The sequence below is a fragment of the Macaca fascicularis genome, chromosome 16 (genome assembly GCF_037993035.2).
Source record: "Macaca fascicularis isolate 582-1 chromosome 16, T2T-MFA8v1.1".
NCBI lineage: Eukaryota > Metazoa > Chordata > Mammalia > Primates > Cercopithecidae > Macaca > Macaca fascicularis.
In genome coordinates, this window is record NC_088390.1 from 58,644,037 (window position 1) to 58,664,763 (window position 20,727).

General features: G+C 45.6%; 1 protein-coding gene and 1 long non-coding RNA gene across 12 annotated transcripts in view; one reads left to right on the top strand and one right to left on the bottom strand.

The window, feature by feature from the left end:
• CBX1 (chromobox 1) overlaps positions 1-19,149 on the top strand; it is a 44,349-nt gene extending 25,200 nt beyond the window's left edge. For 5 of the 11 annotated variants that reach the window (XM_065531409.1, XM_065531410.1, XM_045374930.2 and 2 more), the window contains 4 exons: positions 12,131-12,307; positions 12,990-13,167; positions 14,386-14,480; positions 17,631-19,149. In XM_065531409.1, coding sequence (XP_065387481.1) covers positions 12,131-12,307; positions 12,990-13,167; positions 14,386-14,480; positions 17,631-17,775 — 595 coding nt within the window. In that variant the 3' untranslated portion in view covers positions 17,776-19,149. Of the gene's footprint in view, positions 1-12,130; positions 12,308-12,989; positions 13,168-14,385; positions 14,655-17,630 lie in introns of all 11 variants that reach the window. The other 6 variants (XR_012425715.1, XR_012425718.1, XR_012425716.1 and 3 more) reach the window with 3 other exon arrangements.
• On the bottom strand, positions 13,726-15,467 carry LOC135967680 (uncharacterized). The gene is made up of 2 exons (XR_010581851.2): positions 15,395-15,467; positions 13,726-14,712 (listed from the first exon to the last, which is right to left on the bottom strand). It is a non-coding gene; the product is annotated as an uncharacterized lncRNA (long non-coding RNA).
• Positions 19,150-20,727: the final 1,578 nt, after the last annotated feature.

Here is a 20,727-nt window from a genome sequence, read left to right on the forward strand (position 1 = left end):
CGGGGTTTTACCATGTTAGCCAGGATGGTCTCTATCTCCTGACTTCGTGATCTGTCTACCTTGGCCTCCCAAAGTGCTGGGATTACAGGCGTGAGCCACCGCGCCGGGCCATTTTTATTTATTTATTTATTTATTTATATTTGAGACAGAGACTCACTCTATAGCCCAGGCTGGAGTGCAGTGATGTGATCTCGGCTCACTGCAGCCTCTGCCTTCTGGATTCAAGTGATTCTCCTGCCTCAGGCTCCCAAGTAGCTGCAATTACAAATGTGCACCACCACGCCCAGCTAATTTTTGTATTTTTTAGTAGAGACAGGGTTTCACCGTGTTGGCCAGGCTGGTCTCAAACTCCTGACCTCAGGTATTCCGCCTGCCTTGGCTTCCCAAAGTACTGGGATTACAGGCGTGAGCCATCGTGCCTGACCCTGACCAACATTTTAAATGCTTCACCTTAGCATTTAACTAGAAACCCTACTGGTTTAGTTTCCTAGGTCTGTAGGTGTTACCATGGCCTCACATTTATAATTTGGTTTTTCAAACTGGCAAGAAATCAGAATCGTGGAAGTTCCTAGCGTAGCACTTCATAGTTCATGTTTATAGTGGCAGCCAAGAGCTGTGGCCACACTGGCTTCTCGAAGCCTTCTTGTACCCTTCCACAGTACAAACTATTTCAAAGCAAAATGAAATACCTAAGCTTGTGTTTGTTACGCCTTCTGCAGTCAAGTAGCATTGTTCCTTCTTTACATTTTCTAGCTCCTCAGTGCAGGGGTGGAGGGTGGGTGAGGAAAATCACAACAGTACTCTTTCTCTTAAAATTGAGCTATGAATTAATTACTCTTGATTCAGATTTACACTGTTCCTGGATTCTTGGGACGCTATAAACAAGTTTTGGGTGTTTTGTTTTGTTTTGAGACAGAGTCTCGCTCTGTTGCCCAGGCTGGAGTGCAGTGGTGCGATCTCGGCTCAGTGCAAGCTCCACCTCCTGGGTTCACGCCATGTCCTGCCTCAGCCTCCCGAGTAGTTGGGACTACAGGCGCCCGCCACCACGCCCAGCTAATTTTTTGTATTTTTAGTAGAGATGGGGTTTCACCGTGTTAGCCAGGATGGTCTCGATCTCCTGACCTTGTGATCCGTCTGCCTCAGCCTCCCAAAGTCCTGGGATTACAGGCGTGAGCCACCGTGCCCGACCAGTTTTGTTTTTTATTGAGACAGAGTCTTGCTGTGTTACCCAGGCTGGAGTGCAGTGGTGTGATTTTGGCTCACTGCCAATGTCTGCCGCCTGGGTTCAAGCAATTCTCATGCCTTAGCCTCTTGAGTAACTGGGACTACAGGTGCACGCCACTACCATGACCAGCTTTTTTTGCATTTTTAGTAGAGACGAGGTTTCGCCATGTTGACCAGGCTTTTCTCAAACTCCTGACCTTAGGTGATTCTGCCTGCCTCGGCCTCCCAAATTGCTGGGATTACAGGCGTGAGCCATCATGCCTGGCCTGGTTTCTTAAAATTGACATTTTCTCAGTAGTTCTCTCTGTAGTCTGCTTGCTAGATGTTTAACTTCAAAAATTGTACACTATATAGCACTTGTCAATTTAAAAGACTCAGAAGACTGCTGGGGCATTAAAAACCCAGCTTTGTTTCAGTCTGCAGGTTTAATAAACAATGAATACCTTCATATTCCAGAAACCAATTAAAAATCTTTTTTTTTTTTAACAGAGACATACCTTTCAAGGTCTTTTCTGAGAAAAATCATTACCAGTCACTTTCTCATTTACCAATGACAAATTATAGGGAGGGGTCATCTCAAGAGACCTCTGTGTCCTTTCCTTATACAGTCTGGAGGGAAGTTACCCTGTAGGTTTGTGGCTAGCTGCTAGTTTTTTTGTTTGTTTGTTTGTTTGTTTGTTTTTGAGACGGAGTCTCACTCTGTTGCCCAGGCTGGAGTGCAGTGGCGCGATCTCAGCTCACTGCAAGCTCCGCCTCCCGGGTTCATGCCATTCTCCTGCCTCAGCCTCCCGAGTAGCTAGGACTACAGGCGCCCACCACCACGCCCGGAGATTTTTTTGTACTTTTAGTGGAGACGGGGTTTCACCATGTTAGCCAGGATGGTCTCGATCTCCTGACCTCGTGATCCGCCCGTCTCGGCCTCCCAAAATGCTGGGATTACAGGCGTGAGCCACTGCGCCCGGCCTAGCTGCTAGTTTTATGTGTTCAACAGGGCATTTAACTTAGCCTTGCTAGATGGCCTTACTGAAGTGCTATGCTCTGTTTAATTGTGTGACCTTAGGTGATTTATTTCATCTAAATTTGGTCTATTTGTGAGATAGAGATAACATCTGAATGGCTTATCTCACAGGATGGTTTTGAAGATTAAATGAGATAATGTGGTAGCACTTTGTAAACTGTAAAGTATAATGCAAATGTATTATTTTTCTAGGAATCTTATAGCAGACTCGGCAAATGTTTAGGTAAAAATTATGGCAATTTTAGATTTTTTTGTTTATAATACTGTGATATAAACCATACGAGTTGGCTAAGTAGGACAACTGAGGATCTCAAACTGAGGTTTGAGTACATACTGTAAAGCCACACTCCCACGTTTGTAGTCCAGTCTCCTCAGTTACTAGCTTCAACTAGTAACTCTTGGGAGTACTGTAAATAATAAATGAGTAGGCAGGGCGCTGTGGTTCACCTGTAATCCAAACACTTGCGGAGGCCAAAGCAGGATAATTGTGTGGGGCCAGGAGTTTAAGAGAAGCCTGGGGCCCAGCACAGTGGCTCACACCTGTAAACCCAGCACTTTGAGAGGCTGAGGTGGGCGGATCACGAGGTCAGGAGTTCGAGACCAGCCTGACCAACATGGTGACCCATCTCTACTAAAAATACAAAAATTAGCTGGATGTAGTGGCACGCACCTGTAATCCCAGCTACTCAGGAGGCTGAGGCAGGAGAATCCCTTGAACTTGGGAGGCGGAGGTTGCAGTGAGCTGAGATCGCACCACTGCACTCCAGCCTGGGCAACAGAGCAGGACTCCATCTCAAAAAAAAAAAAAAAAAAAAAATGCCGGGCGCGGTGGCTCAAGCCTGTAATCCCAGCACTTTGGGAGGCCGAGACGGGCGGATCACGAGGTCAGGAGATCGAGACCATCCTGGCGAACACCGTGAAACCCCGTCTCTACTAAAAAATACAAAAAACTAGCCGGGCGAGGTGGCGGGCGCCTGTAGTCCCAGCTACTCGGGAGGCTGAGGCAGGAGAATGGCGTAAACCTGGGAGGCGGAGCTTGCAGTGAGCTGAGATCCGGCCACTGCACTCCAGCCCGGGCTACAGAGCGAGACTCCGTCTCAAAAAAAAAAAAAAAAAAAAAGAAAGAGAAGCCTGAGAATATCTTGTCTCCACCAAAAAAATGGAAAAAATTAGCCAGATTTGGTGGTACAAGCCTATAGTCCCAGCTACTTGGGAGGATGGCTTGAGCCCAGGAGATCGAGGCTGCAATGAGTTGTGATCAGGCCACTGTACTCAGCAACAGAGCAACACCCTGTATCTAAACAAAATTTTTTAAATAAATGAGTAAAGTGTTTGTAATAGTACCTGGCACGTAATAAGCACTCACTATTATTAGATACTTCAGTGAAACTTTGAAGATAAACATGGCTGGTTGAACCACATGGGTCTACTCCCTTTGAAAATCTCACACAAGTAATGGTCGAAGGATTTTTATTTTATTTTTTTGAGATGGAGTTTCACTCTTGTTACCCAGGCTGCAGTGCAATGGCACAATCTCCACTCACTGTAACCTCTGCCTCCCAAGTTCCAGTGATTCTCCTGCCTCGGCCTCCTGAGTAGCTGGGATTACAGGTGCCCACTACCCACACCCAGCTAATTTTTTTGATTTTTAGCAGAGACAGGGTATCACCATGTTGGTCAGGCTGGTCTCGAACTCCTGACCTCAAGTGATCCACTCGCCTCGGCCTCCCAAATTGCTAGGATTACAGGCGTGAGCCACCACACCACCTGGTCAATAAGATTTTTAAAGAGACAAGAAAAATAGGAAAAAGACAAGTAGAGAGGAGATGTCAGAAAGCAGCTAGAAAACTACTTACTGACCAGAAAAAGCTAAAAATTAAGTAGGACTGAATTTAGGAAGAACCAAGAAGGTACAACAAACCAGTTTGTGTAACAGGATTCTGGAAAGGCCACTAGGTACCCCTGACAGTGGGGGTGTGGGTGGAATTTAGAAAATGGTAATTGGCCAGGCATGATGGCTTACACATGTATTCCCAGCACTTTGGGAGGCTGAGGCGGGCAGATCACCTGAGGTTGGGAGTTCGAGACCAGCCTAACCAACATGGAGAAACCCTGTCTCTACTAAAAATACGAAATTAGCTGGGCATGGTGGTGTTTGCCTGTAATCCCAGCTACTTGGGAGGCTGAGGCAGGAAAATCGCTTGAACCCAGGAGGTGGAGGTTCTGGTGAGCCGAGATTGCGCTGTTGCACTCCAGCCTGGGCGACAAGAGCGAAACTCCATCTCAAAAAAATAAAAAGATAATTGTGTCATTGAAAAAAATAAAATTGCCTGGCATGGTGGCTCACGCCTGTAATCCCAGCACTTTGGAAGGATGAGGTGAGCGGATTACTTGAGGTCAAGTGTTTGAGACCAGCCTGGCCAACATGGTGAAACCACATCTTTACTAAAAATACAAAATAATTAGCCAGGAGTGGTGGCGTGCATATGTAGTCCCAGCTACTTGGGAGGCTAAGGAAGGAGGATCATTTGAACCTGGGAGGTGGAGGTTGCAGTGAACTGAGAATGCGCCACTGCACTCCAGCCTGGGCGACAAAGCAAGACTCCGTCTCAAAGAAAAATAAATAAAATGAAAAGATCATTTTTCCTTTTTTTTTTTTTTTTTTGTTTTGAGATGGAGTCTTGCTCTATCACCCAGGCTGGAGTGCAGTGGTATGATCTCAGCTCACTGCAAGCTCCGCCTCCCAGGTTCACAGCATTCTCATGCCTCAGCCTCCTGAGTGTAGCTGGGTCTGCAGGTGCCCGCCATGACACCCGGCTAATTTTTTGTATTTTTAGTAAAGATGGGGTTTCACCGTGTTAGCCAGGATGGTCTCGATCTCTTTACCTCATGATCCACCTGCCTCGACCTCCCAAAGTGCTAGGATTACAGCCATGAGATCTGGCCAAAAAATAAGACAGCACTGACTATTATCCACCTGATCCTTCTGCTATGAGCCGAAAGGGTCAGCATAGCTTCTAACTGATCTCTACCTACTGCAAGCTTCTTCTCCCTTTATCATTAATTAGCATGGCCTCAGAGAGGAAGAGTCATAGAATGGCATAATTGTTAGGTAAAGAAAACCCCCAGATGGGGAAATCTAAAGTAAAGCATTCTCATGACTTTGATCTTTACTCATTTTTTTTTTTTTTTTTGAGACAGAGTTTCACTCTTGTTGCCCAGGCTGCAGTGCAATGGAGTGATCACGGCTCACTGTAACCTTCACCTCCTGGGTTCAAGTGACTCTCCTGCCTCAGCCCCTCAAAGTGCTGGGATTACAGGCGCCCACCACCATGCCCAGCTAAATTTTTTTATATTCTCAGTAGAGACAAGATTTCACCATGTTGGCCAGGCTGGTCTCGAACTCCTGACCTCAAGTGATCTGCCTGCCTCAGCCTCTCAAAGTGCTGGGATTACAGGCATGAGCCACTGAGCCCAGCCCTTTACTTATTTTTTAAGTATTGTCTTAAGAACAACTCAAATAAGAAGTTATAGAAAACAGATCCCTGCTTCTTCCTGAGCTTTCTTTACTGGCTCATCCCAGAGCATCTACATCCAGAGACTGGATTACTGGAGATTCCCAGTCAGCCTTCTCAATGTGTTTTTTTTGTTTACAATTAGTTCTCTAGGGTTTCAAGAAAGCTGTCTGTCAAAATCAGTAGAGAGGGCAGAGATCGGTAGCACAAACCTGTAATTCAAGCACTTTGGGAGGCCTAGGCAGAAGGACTGCTTGAGCCTAGGAGTTTGAGACCAGCCTGGGCAACACAGTGAGACCCCCATCTCTACAAAAAATAATTGGCTGGGTATGCTGGAAGGATCACTTAAGCACAGGAGGTTGAGGCTGCTGTCAGCTGTGATTGTGCCACTGCACTCCAGCCTGGGTCATGAAGCAAGACTGTCTTTAAAAAACAGATAAAGAGGTTCGGCGTGGTGGCTCACACCTGTAATCCCAGCACTTTGGGAGGCCGAGGAGGGCGGATCATGAGGTCAGGAGATCGAGACCATCCTGGCTAACACGGTTGAGTCCAGGGATTCGAGACCAGCATTGGCAACATGGCGAAAACCTTCTCTATTGAAAATATAAAAATTAGGCCGTCTCATAACCTAGTGTGTAAGTAAACAAATAGATTAAACTTTTCAAAAAAATGGTGTTTATTTTTCTAAGACAAATATTATTTATTTATTTTTGAGACAGAGTCTCGCTCTGTCACCAGGCTGGAGTGCAGTGGCGCGATTTCGGCTTACTGCAACCTCTGCCTCCCGGGTTCAAGCAATTCTCCTGCCTCAGCTTACCAAGTAGCTGGGACTACAGGCGAGTGCCACCACACCCAGCTAATTTTTTGTTTGTTTGTTTGTTTTGAGATGGAGTCTGGCTCTGTCGCCCAGGCTGGAGTGCAGTGGCCGGATCTCAGCTCGCTGCAAGCTCCGCCTCCCGGGTTTACGCCATTCTCCTGCCTCAGCCTCCTGAGTAGCTGGGACTACAGGCGCCCGCCACCTCGCCCGGCTAGTTTTTTTGTATTTTTTAGTAGAGACGGGGTTTCACCATGTTCGCCAGGATGGTCTCGATCTCCTGACCTCGTGATCCGCCCGTCTCGGCCTCCCAAAGTGCTGGGATTACAGGCTTGAGCCACCTCACCCAGCCTAATTTTTGTACTTTTAGTAGAGATGGGGTTTCACTATGTTGGCCAGAATGGTCTCGATCTCTTGACCTCGTGATCCGCCCACTTCGGCCTCCCAAAGTGCTAGGATTACAGGTGTGAGACACCACACCCGGCCTCAGACAAATATAATTATTAATGTAAATAATACAGATCCTCAAATAGCTGTGAATTCTGAAGCCATAGTGATAGAGTGCGTTTAATTACTTGGGAGATCGGCTATTAGAGGACAATAATTGAATTTGGGGGGCGTTTAGCTGGAGGGCGGTGTGCTTTGTTTTGTTTGGAGATAGGATTGCGCTCTGTCACCCAGGCTGGAGTCTGGTAGCACTATCATAGTTCATTATAACCTCAAACTCCTAGGCTCAAGCAGTCCTCCCACCTCAGCCTCCCAAGTAGCTAGGATTATAAGCACACACCACCACACCTGACTAATTCGTAAAAAAATTTTTTTTTTTTGAGATAGAGTTTTACTCTGTCCCCCAGGCTGGAGTGCAGTGGCATGATCTCAGCTCACTGCAACCTCCATCTCCCGGGTTCAAGCAATTCTCCTGCCGCAGCTCCCTGAGTGGCTGGGATTACAGGTGTGCACCACCAAGCCCAGCTAATTTTTGTATTTTTAGTAGAGATGGAGTTTCACCATGTTGGCCAGGCTGGTGTTGAACTCCCAACCTCAGGTGATCCGCCCGCCTCAGCCTACTAAAGTGCTGGGATTATAGGTGTGAGTCACAACGCCCAGCCTAATTTGTCAATTTTTTGTAGAGAGAGCATCGTGCTATGTTGCCCAGGCTTGTCTTGAACACCTGGGCTCAAGCAGTCCACCCACCTCAGCCTCCCAAAGTGTTGGGATCACAGGTATGAGCCACTGCGCCTGGCCCAGTTACTGATTTTAGACAGTCCATGACTCACTCCTTCCTTTCTGTCTGTTGAGAAAAGGTGTTGTGGTAGCCTTGTACCTAAAGGTGATCGTCAGTTTACTTTTCCCTGTGCTATAACCAAAGACTGATAGTGAATCTTGCCACCCCTTCAGCTGACAGTGAAAGGAAGCAAGCAAAGAGTAGCATGTGTTCTTGGGAGAAAACACTGCATTTATCCAAGAGGAAAGTTAGATTTTTCTTTTCTCATAAAATAACACTTGTCATTGGGCAATCAGAATTCTGAAAACCTGAAAGCGTCTCCCTCCAGGAAGAAGCACATGCCCCTAAATCATAGGCACAATAAAGCTAGCCAAGAATTAGCCAAAGATTACATGCAATCCACTGGTTAGTCTGTTTAGTAACAGAAGGAAAGGAAGACTTATCTAGAACTTTCTCTAAAAGACAACAAGGGGTTGGGTAGAGAAGGAAAGCAGAGTCTGTAGCAGTGAATAAATGGAGAGGAGGAGTGTTGAAAAGATAGCTATATGAGCTCTTTTTTAATTTTATTATTATTTTTTTGAGGCAGAGTTTTGCTCTTGTTTCCCAGGCTGGAGTGCAGTGGTGCCATCTCAGCTCACCGCCACCTCTGCCTCCGGGGTTCAAGCAGTTCTCCTGCTTCAGCCTCCCAAGTAGCTGGGATTACAGGCATGTGCCACCACACATGGCTAATTTTTTTGTATTTTTAGTAGAGGTGGGGGTTTCTGCATGTTGTTCAGACTGGTATATGAGCTCTTAACACTGATGTGTGTTCAGAGTGCAGAACTGTGTGGACAAGGGGTGGGTGTTGTCTTCAGCCACACTAAAAGGACCTCAGAAAAATTCTGTGCCACCCTGCAAGATTTCAGAATACCTTTGGTAGAAGAAGTATCTAAATTATTTATTATTAGACATTAAGCTTCAGGAAGGCAGGGAACATTTCTTATTCTCCTTAATATCTAGTATTCCACACAGTATCTAGAATTTTCTAGTTACCAAACGTTAAGTCAGCATTATTCATAGATGCAGATGTGGGAATATACTTTTATTTCTGAGACTATAAAGCATCTGTAGATGATATAGCTGATTCATAACAATGATCCTGATACATGTGAAAGGCTTATTATATTTCACGTAGTCTGTAGATGGACTCTTTTTCTTTTTCTTTTTCTGTTTTTGGCAGAGTTTCACTCTGTCGCCCAGGCTAGAGTACAGTGGCACGATCTCGGCTCTCTGCAACCTCCGCCTCCCAGGTTCAAGCAATTCCCCTGCTTCAGCCTCCCGAGTAGCTGGGACTACAGGCGCCCGCCACCACACCCAGCTAATTTTTGTGTTTTTAGTAGAGATGGGGTTTCACCATGTTGGCCAGGCTGGTCTCGAACTCCTGACCTTGTGATCTGCCTGCCTTGGTCTCCCAAAGTGCTGGGATTACAGGTGTGAACCACCACACCCGGCCTTGTAGATGGACTCTTTCTACATGCAGTCTGTCTGTACATGCCAGTTTTACAGTATTTAGAAAACTCAAGCAGAGAAGTAACTCTTTCTTCCTTGTCTTGGATTACCTGCCATCCAAGTAATTCTTTGGCCAGTTTTGTTGATCAATTTTGTTTCATTGATATAGCGCCATCTACTGACAGAAATTGGTAATCTTTAAGTCTTGAAGTCTGTGAGAAGTCAGAGTTGGGTCCAGTAGCGCATGCCTGTTAATTCCAGTATTTTGGGAAACCGAAGCAGGCAGGTCATTTGAGGTCAGGAGTTGGAGACCAGCCTGGCCAACATGCTGAAACCCCATCTCTACTAAATATACAAAAATCAACCGGGCCTGGTGGTGGGCACCTGTAGTCCCAGCTACTCAGGAGACTGAGGCATGAGAATCGCTTGAACCCTAGAGGCGTAGGTGAGCCGAGATAGCACCATTACACTGCAGCCTGGGTGACAGAGGGAGACTCTGTCCCCCTCCCTCAAAAAAGTGAAATTTGGATGAAGGACTAAATAGATTTGTAAGATTTATAAGATGAAGGACTAAAATTTCAACACTGGAAAAACTCTTAGATGTTACCCAGCTTGATGATGTATTTTATAAAGGAGTAAACTCAGATTCTATTATCTTTGATAACTACAATTCTGTTTTCCCCACACTTGTTTTCCAGATTATTACAGGGTTCCAGTTTAGAATTGCATGGTCATTCTGGCATTTTTGTGACTCTTCCTTAGTTTTTAGAAATAAATTGGAGGCCAGGTGTGATGATTCATGCCTGTAATCCCAGTACTTGAGGCTGAGGCGGGAGGATCACTTGAGCCTAGAAGTTTGAAACAAGCCTAGGCAACATAGTGAGAGCTTGTCTTTACTGAAAATTTAAAAAGTTAGCCAGGCATGGTGGCATACACCTGTGGTTCCAGCTACTCAGGAGACTGAGGTAGGAGGATCACTTGAGCCCAGGAGGTCAAAGCTGCAGTGAGCCATAATTACTTCACTGCATTCCAACCTAGGTGATAGAGACACTGTCTCAAAAAAGAAGAAAAGTTGTTAAATAAACTAAATACAATAAGTTAACAAGAAATTTGTGAATTGTAAGTTCAATTCAGAAAAGAGTGCATAAAGAACAAGAGAACTCAGCTGGGCACAGTGGCTCATGCCTGTAATCCCAGCACTTTGGGATTCTGTGATGGGTGGATCACTTGAAGTCAGGAGTTTGAGACCAGCCTGGCCAACATGGCAAAACCCTGTCTCTACTAAAAATACAAAAACTAGCTGGGCATGGTGGCACACACCTGTAGTCCCAGCTACTCAGAAGGCTGAGGCAGAAGAATCACTTGAACCCGGGTGGCGGAGGTTGCAGTGAGCCAAGACTGTGCCACTGCACTCCAGCCTGGCTGGAGTGAGACTCCGTCTCAAAAAAAGGGGGGTGGGGTGGGGCGGGGCTTGGTGGCTCATGCCTGTAATCCCAGCACTTTGGGAGGCCACCATGGGCGAATCACGAAGTCAGGAGTTCAAGACCAGCCTGGCAGCCTGACCAACGTGGTGAAACCCTGTCTTTACTAAAAATACAAAAATTAGCTGGGCATGGTGGCTCACACCTGTAGTCCCAGCTACTCATGAGGCTGAGGCAGGAGAATCACTTGAACCCAGGAGGCGGAGGTTGCAGTGAGCCGAGATTGTGCCATTGCACTCCAGCCTGGGCTGGCGTGAGACTCCGTCTTAAAAGAAAAAAAAAAAAAAAAAAAGGCCGGGCAGGGTCATTCACGCCTCTAATCCCAGCACTTTGGAAGGCCAGGGCAGGCGAATCACGAGGTCAGGAGTCTCACTCTGTTGCCCAGGCTGGAGTACAGTCATGCGATCCTGGCTCATGACTGGCTAATTTTTGTATTTTTAGTAGGGACAGGGTCTTGCCATGTTGGCCAGGCTGGTCTTGAACCCCTGACCTCAGGCTATCTGCCCGCCTCCGCCTCCCAAAGTGCTAGAATTACAGGTGTGAGCCGCTGCGCCCGGCCTTCTTTGAGTTTAATGCAATATTTTAGCTACCATGCTCTTTTACAGATTTTTTGTGTGTGTGGAGATGGGGTCTTGCTATGTTGCCTAGGCTGGTCACACACTCCTGGGCTCCAGGAATTCTCCCACTTCGGCCTTCCAAAATGCTGGGATTGCAGATGTGAGCCTGCACGCGTGGCCCTAGCTACCATGCTTTATGGTAAAAGGAGTATTGGGAGCCTTTTTAAATGACAAATAATGGGTATAAAAGTTGTAAATGGATACACAAGAATAAAGAAGTTTGCTGTGAAGGCCAGGCGCAGTGGCTCACACCTGTAATTCCAACACTTTGGGAGGCCGAAGCAGGCGGATCACCTGAGATCAGGAGTTTGAGACCAGCCTGGCCAACATGTAGTGAAGTCCCGTCTCTACTAAAAAAAAACAAATACAAAAATTAGCTGGGCTTGGTGGCACATGCCTGCAGTCCCAGCTGCTTGGGAAGCTGAGGCAGGAGAATCACTTGAACCCAGAAGGCAGAGGTTGCGGTGAGCCGAGATTGTGCCACTGCACTCCAGCCTGTGCAACAAAGCAAGACTCCGTCTCTCAAAAAAAAGTTTCGCTGTAAGATTAATTGGGGCTTTTTTATGAGCTTTCTGACTGCACATATCAGAAAACTATTGTGTATCGAATGTGAGAATAGGCCTCACACTTATTGTAAGCAGCATATAATATTATCACCTGTCATGTCTCTGGTTTTCTTACCATCCAGATATTATCTAACCAATAAGAGTGCTCCCTAATTCCCTTTTTATTTCATTTATCATTTCAGCAGCGTCACCCTTTACACCAGAAAGCTGGCGGGCACTATGGGGAAAAAACAAAACAAGAAGAAAGTGGAGGAGGTGCTAGAAGAGGAGGAAGAGGAATATGTGGTGGAAAAAGTTCTCGACCGTCGAGTGGTAAAGGGCAAAGTGGAGTACCTCCTAAAGTGGAAGGGGTTCTCAGAGTAAGTTTCACTGACACAAGTAAATGTAGCCACCAGGTGTTTATCAGGAGTCTAGAGATGTATGAGACCTCCAGTGCTGTGATGGAAACTGTGTGACTCAGTCCCCACCTTCATGGCTTATTGTTTAATTAGGAACATGGCCTACTGCTTGTAATACAGAGCAGAATGACTTCTTTTTTAAAGTTCTTTCTTTTGAGACAAGGTCTCGCTCTGTCACCCAGGCTGGAGTACAGTGGTGCAGTCATAGCTCGCTGCAGCCTCAACCTCCCAGGCTCAAGGTATCCTCCCACCTCAGCCTCCTAAGTAGCTAGTACCACAGGCATGCACCACCATGTCTCACTTAGTTGCCCAGGTTTGTCTAACTCCTGGCCTCAAGCAGTCCTCCCACCTGGGCCTCCCAAAGTGTTGGGACTACAGGCGTGAGCCACTGTACCCAGCCCATAGTGATTTCTGAGAAATATTGTGTGTGGCTATAGACCGATTTAAATTGACAAATAAAAGTCATTTGCCTTTGAAGGAAGCCAGTTTCTTAGCTTTCTATTTATACTAAAAAGCCTCCCCATTCCCCAAGAAATTTCAGCTTTTCCATGGACGTCTGAGCTCTTGTCCTCTTACGATTATCCTTAGTATGATTATACTTATTTTGAGTGAAAGTGTGACTTGCTGTGCCCTCTGGTTTCAGTGAGGACAACACATGGGAGCCAGAAGAAAACCTGGATTGCCCCGACCTCATTGCTGAGTTTCTGCAGTCACAGAAAACAGCACATGAGACAGATAAATCAGAGGGAGGCAAGCGCAAAGCTGATTCTGATTCTGAAGATAAGGGAGAGGAGAGCAAACCAAAGAAGAAGAAAGAAGAGGTAAGGATAGAAGTAAGAATTTTTACTGGCCCACAATTCAAACCACTGTCAAAGTAGTTTTGTTTTACTTCTTCCCAGATATTAGCAGCCATCTCTTCTTAGTTCTGACATCTTAGGTAGGCTAATGCCTACAAAGTGAGAGTGTACTCTCATGAAGCCACATGATCTCTTACTTTTTTGTTTGTTTGTTTGTTTGAGACGGAGTCTCGCTCTGTCGCCCAGGCTGGAGTGCAGTGGCCGGATCTCAGCTCACTGCAAGCTCCACCTCCTGGGTTTACGCCATTCTCCTGCCTCAGCCTCCCGAGTAGCTGGGACTACAGGCGCCCGCCACCTCGCCCAGCTAGTTTTTTTGTACTTTTTAGTAGAGACGGGGTTTCACCGTGTTCGCCAGGATGGTCTCGATCTCCTGACCTCATGATCCGCCTGTCTCGGCCTCCCAAAGTGCTGGGATTACAGGCTTGAGCCACTGCGCCCAGCCAGTCTCTTACTTTTTATCCATGGTACAGGAGCAGTAAATGGGATACTTGCTGGGGACAGATAAAAGGGCAAGTGAATTCATTCTTGTAAAAAACGGTTTTCAATGTTTAATCATTAAAGGTGTGAGGTAGCTATTTTGACTTAATCAGTACGTACCTTAAAGTAAGTTGTTTTTTGAGAGTGAAGAGATAGGTGTAAACATTGATTTTGCTTGGGCTGTATGTCCCTTTTCACATATGGGAAAATCTCATGCGCTTCAGACATTGATGAATAATCACTCCAAAGAATTCTAACAGCTCTCTTACTTTGAGCCAAGGTATTGGTGAAATATTGGCAAAAAAGTTTGTGTTTGGGCTGGGCACAGTGGCTCACACCTATAATCCCAGCCCCTTGGGAGGCTGAGGCGGGCGAATCACAAGGTCAGGAGATTAAGACCATCCTGACTAAATGGTGAATCCCCGTCTCTACTAAAAATACAAAAAATTAGCCAGGTGTGGTGGCATGCGCCTGTGGTCCCAGCTCCTCAGGAGGCTGAGGCAGGAGAATTACTTGAACCCAGGAGGCAGAGGCTGCAGTGAGCTGAGATCGCACCACTGCACTCCATCCTGGGCAACAGAGATTCCGTCTCAAAAAAAAAAGAGAAGAGTTTATGATTACATTAATCAGAGACACAGGAATAGTTCCAAGTCTAGATAATAGTCCCATATAGATAAAATTGTTCTACCAATCTTGTTTTTACAGTCAGAAAAGCCACGAGGCTTTGCTCGAGGTTTGGAGCCGGAGCGGATTATTGGAGCTACAGACTCCAGTGGAGAGCTCATGTTCCTGATGAAATGGTGAGTCGGCCAGTGGCTTTGTGTGGTTGTTTTTTTTCTTCTCCCATTGGTTTCATGCCAGAGGAAAAGAGCTGGACCTTCGAAATTCCAATCACCCAAGTGTGAAATTAAGATGGCATAGTCCTTCGATAGTGACCCTCGGCCTGACTGCCAACCTGGACTCATGAGTTACAGGTAGGAGCCCTTAGGAATCTTAGGTCTTTGCCCATATTTTTAGGAGGTGGGAGACAATCTAGAGTGGAAAGAGTGTGGGAAGGAATTACATTTCATTACGGTAAATAAAAGGGGAAAAAATGAAATGTGATTGGACCACCCTCTCTTTCTACCACCTCCTTAATAAAGATGAGGCTGGCCCCAGAATCAGAAACTCTGCTAAATTCTCAGGGTTAGGAAAGATTTTGTAGTTCTTCCCTTTGTCCTTAATTGTTGGATCCTTTTCAATTTGTGCAGATTCTACAATTACAGGATCAGCCAGCAGGGGTCAGCAAGGCTCCTTAACTGCTATTAAGCATAGAGCAAGCCTGCTTTTTTCCATTATGAGTATAAATTCCAGTGATAGTAACACTCCATGAAACAGCCTAATGAAGATAGTTATCCCAGCAATCTCTGTAATTTTCCTACTCTGTCAAAAGAAGGCCATTCTTCCTATTTCTTGCTCATTCTCCCCACAAAGTGGATAGCAATCATTGTATTTAAAGTTTAGGAAGGAATAATTCTAAGCCATTGCCAATGAAGGCAGCATTCTACAAACTTTGTCCTTTAAAATACACACACACACATACAATGTCTGTGGAGCTTTGTCCTTTTGTCAGTCCAGAACTTACTCTGAAACTTGTGTCTGTACTAATATTTTACAGTATGGCTGGAGGGGCCTAACTTTAGCACCACTGAAAGCCAGAGTCACAACTACCTACCTTATTCTCTTCCTATGTATTCCTTAGGCGGTTACTGAAGCTGCCCCTCTTTTAGCTGATTTATTGTTAACCTATAGGAGAAAAGTTCATTTTTAAGGTGCTGCTTAAGGGGTGGGAGAAGTTACACCATGAGTTACTCAGTCTAGCTAGAATATACTTTTTCTGCATGTGACCAGTGTGAGTTACAGTAGTATCTCCATATTGCTTAAGATTTGCACTCCTTTGGTTGACTTACTACTATCTTTTTTTTTTTTTTGAGACAGAGTCTCGCTCTTTCGCCCAGGCTGGAGTGCAGTGGAGCGATCACAGCTCACTGCAACCTCCGCCCCCCGAGTTCAACGATTCTCCTGCCTCAGCCTCTCAAGTAGCTGGGATTATAGGCACGCACTACTACGCCTGGCTGATTTTTGTATTATTAGTAGAGATGGGGTTTCACCGTGTTGGCCAGGCTGGTCTCAAACTCCTGACTTCAGGTGAACCACTGCACCTGGCCGACCCACTGCTGTCTACAGGTTAAAACTGGATTTGACTATAAGACCAAGTACATTTTAAAAAGTTATTTTACTGGAGAATAGAGATTTCTGTATATTTCCAAAAGTAGTAAATATTTCTAGGGAGTGAAATGACTGAATTTAACTCAATGCGTGTTGTTCAGCTGTTAGCAAATGGCAGCATGCTTCAGATTCCCATTTCCCTCCCATTCTCTTGGGTCCATTGTTCAAAAACATAGGTTATCAGCTTACTCTTCTGCTCCATGGGACTGTGTGGCTCTGGTTTCCTGTTGTTGAGGTTTTGGAGATTTGGGGTGGTGCTTTGTCAGAGATCTCATCAGGTGTCTCCTACTTGCCTTATGCTACTGCTTCTGTCTAGGACATGCCTAGTAACCTGAAGACAATAGTTTTTGGGGTTTTTTTTGTTTTTTTTTTTAAATGAGACAGAGTCTCGCTGTGTCACCCAGGCTGGAGTGCAGTGGGGTGATCTATGTTCACTACAACCTCCACCTCCCAGGTTCAAGCTATTCTTGTGCCTCAGCCTCCCGAGTAGCTGGAATTACAGGCACACGCCACCATGCCTGGCTAATTTTTGTATTTTTAGTAGCAACGGGGTTTTGCCATGTTGACCAGGCTGGTCTCGAACTCCTGGGCCTGCCCACCTTGGCCTCCCAAAGTGCTGGGATTATAGGCATGAGCTACTGCTCCCGGCCTCAGAGTTTACTCCTAATTCCCTTATAATGTGTGTGATTTTCAAATTTTGAAAACATTTTAAAATTTAGAAAAATACAGCTCCCTCATTTCCTACCTCCCAATGTTGAAACATCATTTCAAAGCACCTGGAAGTTGTGTGAGGATAGCATTTGGAAGTGTCAGTGTAATTACGATTATGCAAAAATGTGTCCACCTTCATTTGCTCTGGCCAATGCCAGATGTGGTATTTAATCCTATTACAGGCCGGGCGTGGTGGCTCATGCCTGTAATCCCACTTTGGGAGGCTGAGGCAGGTGGATCACCTGAGGTCAGGAGTTCAAGATGAGCCTGGCCAATATCTTTCGTAAAGATGGCAAAACCCCATCTCTACTAAAAATATAAAAATTAGCCGGGCATGGTGGTGTGCACCTACAATCCTAGCTACTAGGGGAGGCTGAGGCAGGAAAATCGCTTGAACCCAGGAGGCGGAGGTTGTGGTGAGCCGAGATCACGCCACTGTACTCCAGCCTGGGCAACAGAGTGAGACTCCATCTCAAAAAAAAAAAAAAAAAAAAAAAAGTCCTATGACAAAGCCAGGATTTCTCCGTGGGTTCTTACCAGCTGGGATATGGCTTTTGGAGGAGTGTGGTATCTTCTCTTCCCTCAGAGAATCTAGATAGCCTCTCTTCCTTCAGAGAATCTAGATAGCCTCTCTTCCTTCAGAGAATCTAGATAGCCTCTCTTCCTTCAGAGAATCTAGAGAGTCATGCTTTTGGGGGCCTTGCCCAGATGTTCAGATGTGATCGGTTAAGTCCATTGACCTTACTTTTGACATACACGAATCCCAAGAGGGAATTTTCAACAGGAGAGGATGTCACTCTGAGGATGTCACTTAACATAAAATTGCCAGTAAATGCTGCTTGGGCCACATTTTCGTTGTTCCCTAGCCAATTTTATAAAATTACTATTTTTAAAGCACTATCCCCTGGGTTAGTGCTTAGGATAGACCACCAGCACCTGGTCTCAAAGTCTCTCTTTGCTTTATTCTGCAGGAAAAACTCTGATGAGGCTGACCTGGTCCCTGCCAAGGAAGCCAATGTCAAGTGCCCACAGGTTGTCATATCCTTCTATGAGGAAAGGCTGACGTGGCATTCCTACCCCTCGGAGGATGATGACAAAAAAGATGACAAGAATTAACGCTCCTGAGTACCAGCCCCTGTCACATCTGACTGGGTTTCAAGTGGGAAGGGAAGGAGTTCTACTTGTCTTGACACCATAGAGGTGGCTTGAGAAGATGTCCTTTGAAGAGCCAGTATAGTTTCTGTGCCCTGCAGCAGCCCAAGTGCTTTAAAGCCGTTTCAAGCTGTATAGTTTGCACACCCATCCCAGTGGAGGGGAAAGGGGATAAGTGTTTCAAGGCAATCTTTTCTGCACTTTGCTGAGAAAAGCAAAGGGCCTTCTATGAAGGACAAAACTTGCAGAATTGGGTGTGTGGGAGAGCAAAAAAATACTGTAGATCTTCAAAGAGCATCTCCACAACCCACAGCCTTCTTCCCAATAGTGTTAACTCTGCATTTTTACAGCGTAGCATGTGTGTAGTCTTTGGCTATTACTGGTGTATTATTTGGGGGAGGGATGGGGAGGGGAGAAAGGGAGATGGGTAGCATCACTTTGATTAACATTTGGGGCCTGATAGGGGAAATGGTGAAGCAATGGAAAAGAACAGACAACTAATGATTTGCTTCTATGTCCAGAATATTTTACCTTAAAAAAAAAAAAAAAAAAAGTCATTGGCACCATAAATAAGGACTGTGAGAGACTGTTTAAAAGCTGTGAATGTCTGAAACCTATAAGCCAAGGTGTTCCCTGCCTAAACTTATTGCTGTTCCCACAAAGGACTAAGCCAGTTCATAAGTTACCAAAGTTGCCATTTTGGAGATGGAAATTGATGAGGAGGGAGGAAAGTCTTTTATTGGAGAGTATACAGTACAAGCAGATCATTCTGTCTCAGAGGTGCTAATAAAATTAGAAGACCCTTTCTTTTCCAGTAACGAAGTTATAAATATCAGCTTGTTCATCCAAGCCACTGGCTGAGGTGTTAGGGAAGAGGAAGAGGGTGGTAGAGGAGATAAGACAGTAGGGAAAGACAAGGGCCCGTGCTCTTAGTGGGGAAACCTCTTGGAGCTGTTCTCTTTTTTGAGCTTTGAACTCTGAAACCATTGTTGGCTTCAGTCACTGACAGCACAAGTTTCACTGAATTGATCTAAGAGTTTAGTGATTTCAAAAGCCTTGGTCTCAGGAGAAGATTAAACTTCCATATTGGGCAGTGGTTCACTTTAAAACACACACACACACACAATTTTTTAAGAAATCCTAAGAAGTAACTGATACCCAAAATGCTCTGTCTTGAGTCATGAGATCCATCAGTTTTTGATATTGTCTAGACTTGCATCTAGAGCTACATTGTAAAATCCTTTTAGGCATGTGTTAGATTTCTGTGTAAACTTTGTTTAAATGTAAACTTCATACTACACTGTCAGTTTTTGTCTTAATAAAACTATAGATTTATAATCCCTGATTTCTGTCTTAAGTCTTACCAGGAACTCTTCTTGCCTTATAGGTTCAGCCTGTTGGAAATGGCTTCCTCACTTGGATGGTTTTATTTCTTGAACACTGTAGGCTTGAAAATCTAGTGTCTGGCCTGAATCTTTAAGTGGTCGCACCATATTAATTTAGTAAATACTTAATAGGCATTTATCAGGTGCTGCAGAGATTGTAAAGATGGTCGCATCATGCTGTCTTCAGTATTGCCAAAAGTTTATTGAGCACTCTGACCTGACAGCACTTCCAAACTATGGTACATTTGGAAACATGGGTTTTTAAGTTAGGTTTAGATCCTGCCTCTGGTATGTAATAGATTATATGACCTAAAATCTACTTCTCCAAAATTTTCCAGGAATTGGCCCCGTGTTTGAGCACTGACTTAAAATGTCATTTTTTGCCTATGATTTTTTTTTTCCTTTGTGAGACAGGGTCTTGCACTGTCACCCAGGCTGGAGTACAGTGGTGTGATCTTGGCTCACCACAACCTCTGTCTCCTGGGTTCAAGCGATTCTCTTACCTCAGCCTCCTGAGTAGCTGGGACTACAGGCGCGTGCCACCACACCTGGCTAATTTTTAAATTTTTTTAGTAGAGACTGGGTTTTGCCATGTTGGCCAGGCTGGTCTTGCACTCCTATCCTCAGGTGATCCACCTGCCTCAGCCTCCCAAAGTGCTGGGATTACAGACGTGAGCTACTGTGTCTGGCCTTGGACTTGTCTTTTTTTTTTTTGAGACAGAGCCTTGGTCTGTCGCCAGGCTGGAGTGCAGTGGCGCAATCTCAGCTCACTGCAACCTCCGCCTCCTGGGTTCAAGCGATTCCCCTGCCTCATCCTCCTGAGCAGCTGGGACTACAGGCGTGCGCCACCACACCCGGCTTTTTTTTTTTTTTTTTTTGAGACAGAGTCTTGGTCTGTCGCCAGGCTGGAGTGCAGTGGCGCAATCTCAGCTCACTGCAACCTCCGCCTCCTGGGTTCAAGCGATTCCCCTGCCTCATCCTCCTGAGCAGCTGGGACTACAGGCGTGCGCCACCACACCCGGCTAATTTTTTGTATTTTAGTGGAGACAGGGTTTTACCATGTTGGCCAGGATGGTCTCGATCTCCTGACCTCGTGATCCACCCACCTCGGCCTTCCAAAGTGCTAGGATTACAGGAATGAGCCACCACACCCGGCTGACTTGTCATTTCTGTAACGGAAATGGGATTTCCACTGAGATCAAATCAGTGTAACAGTTGAGTACTACTCACTCGTGCAAAGCATTTGTTTAAAATAAACTGATGTGTAGATACTTTTTTCAGAAAGCCGCCTCAGGAAAGTTCTCAGGAGACATAAATGGACCTTGGGAGCCTTACTGAAGGTCTGGGTCACAGGCCTTCCTGCACAGAGGTCTGAGTGTGTGCCCTGGTGGTGATTGGCAGTAGCACAGCCATTGGTAGCTAATTAAGGGAGTTTAAGTGGAGGTGTTCTGGTTCTGTTCTGCACCATCGGATGCACTGAAATGAAACTACAGCCTTGGTTTGTATCCCAAATGGACTGCTAGTCAACTTT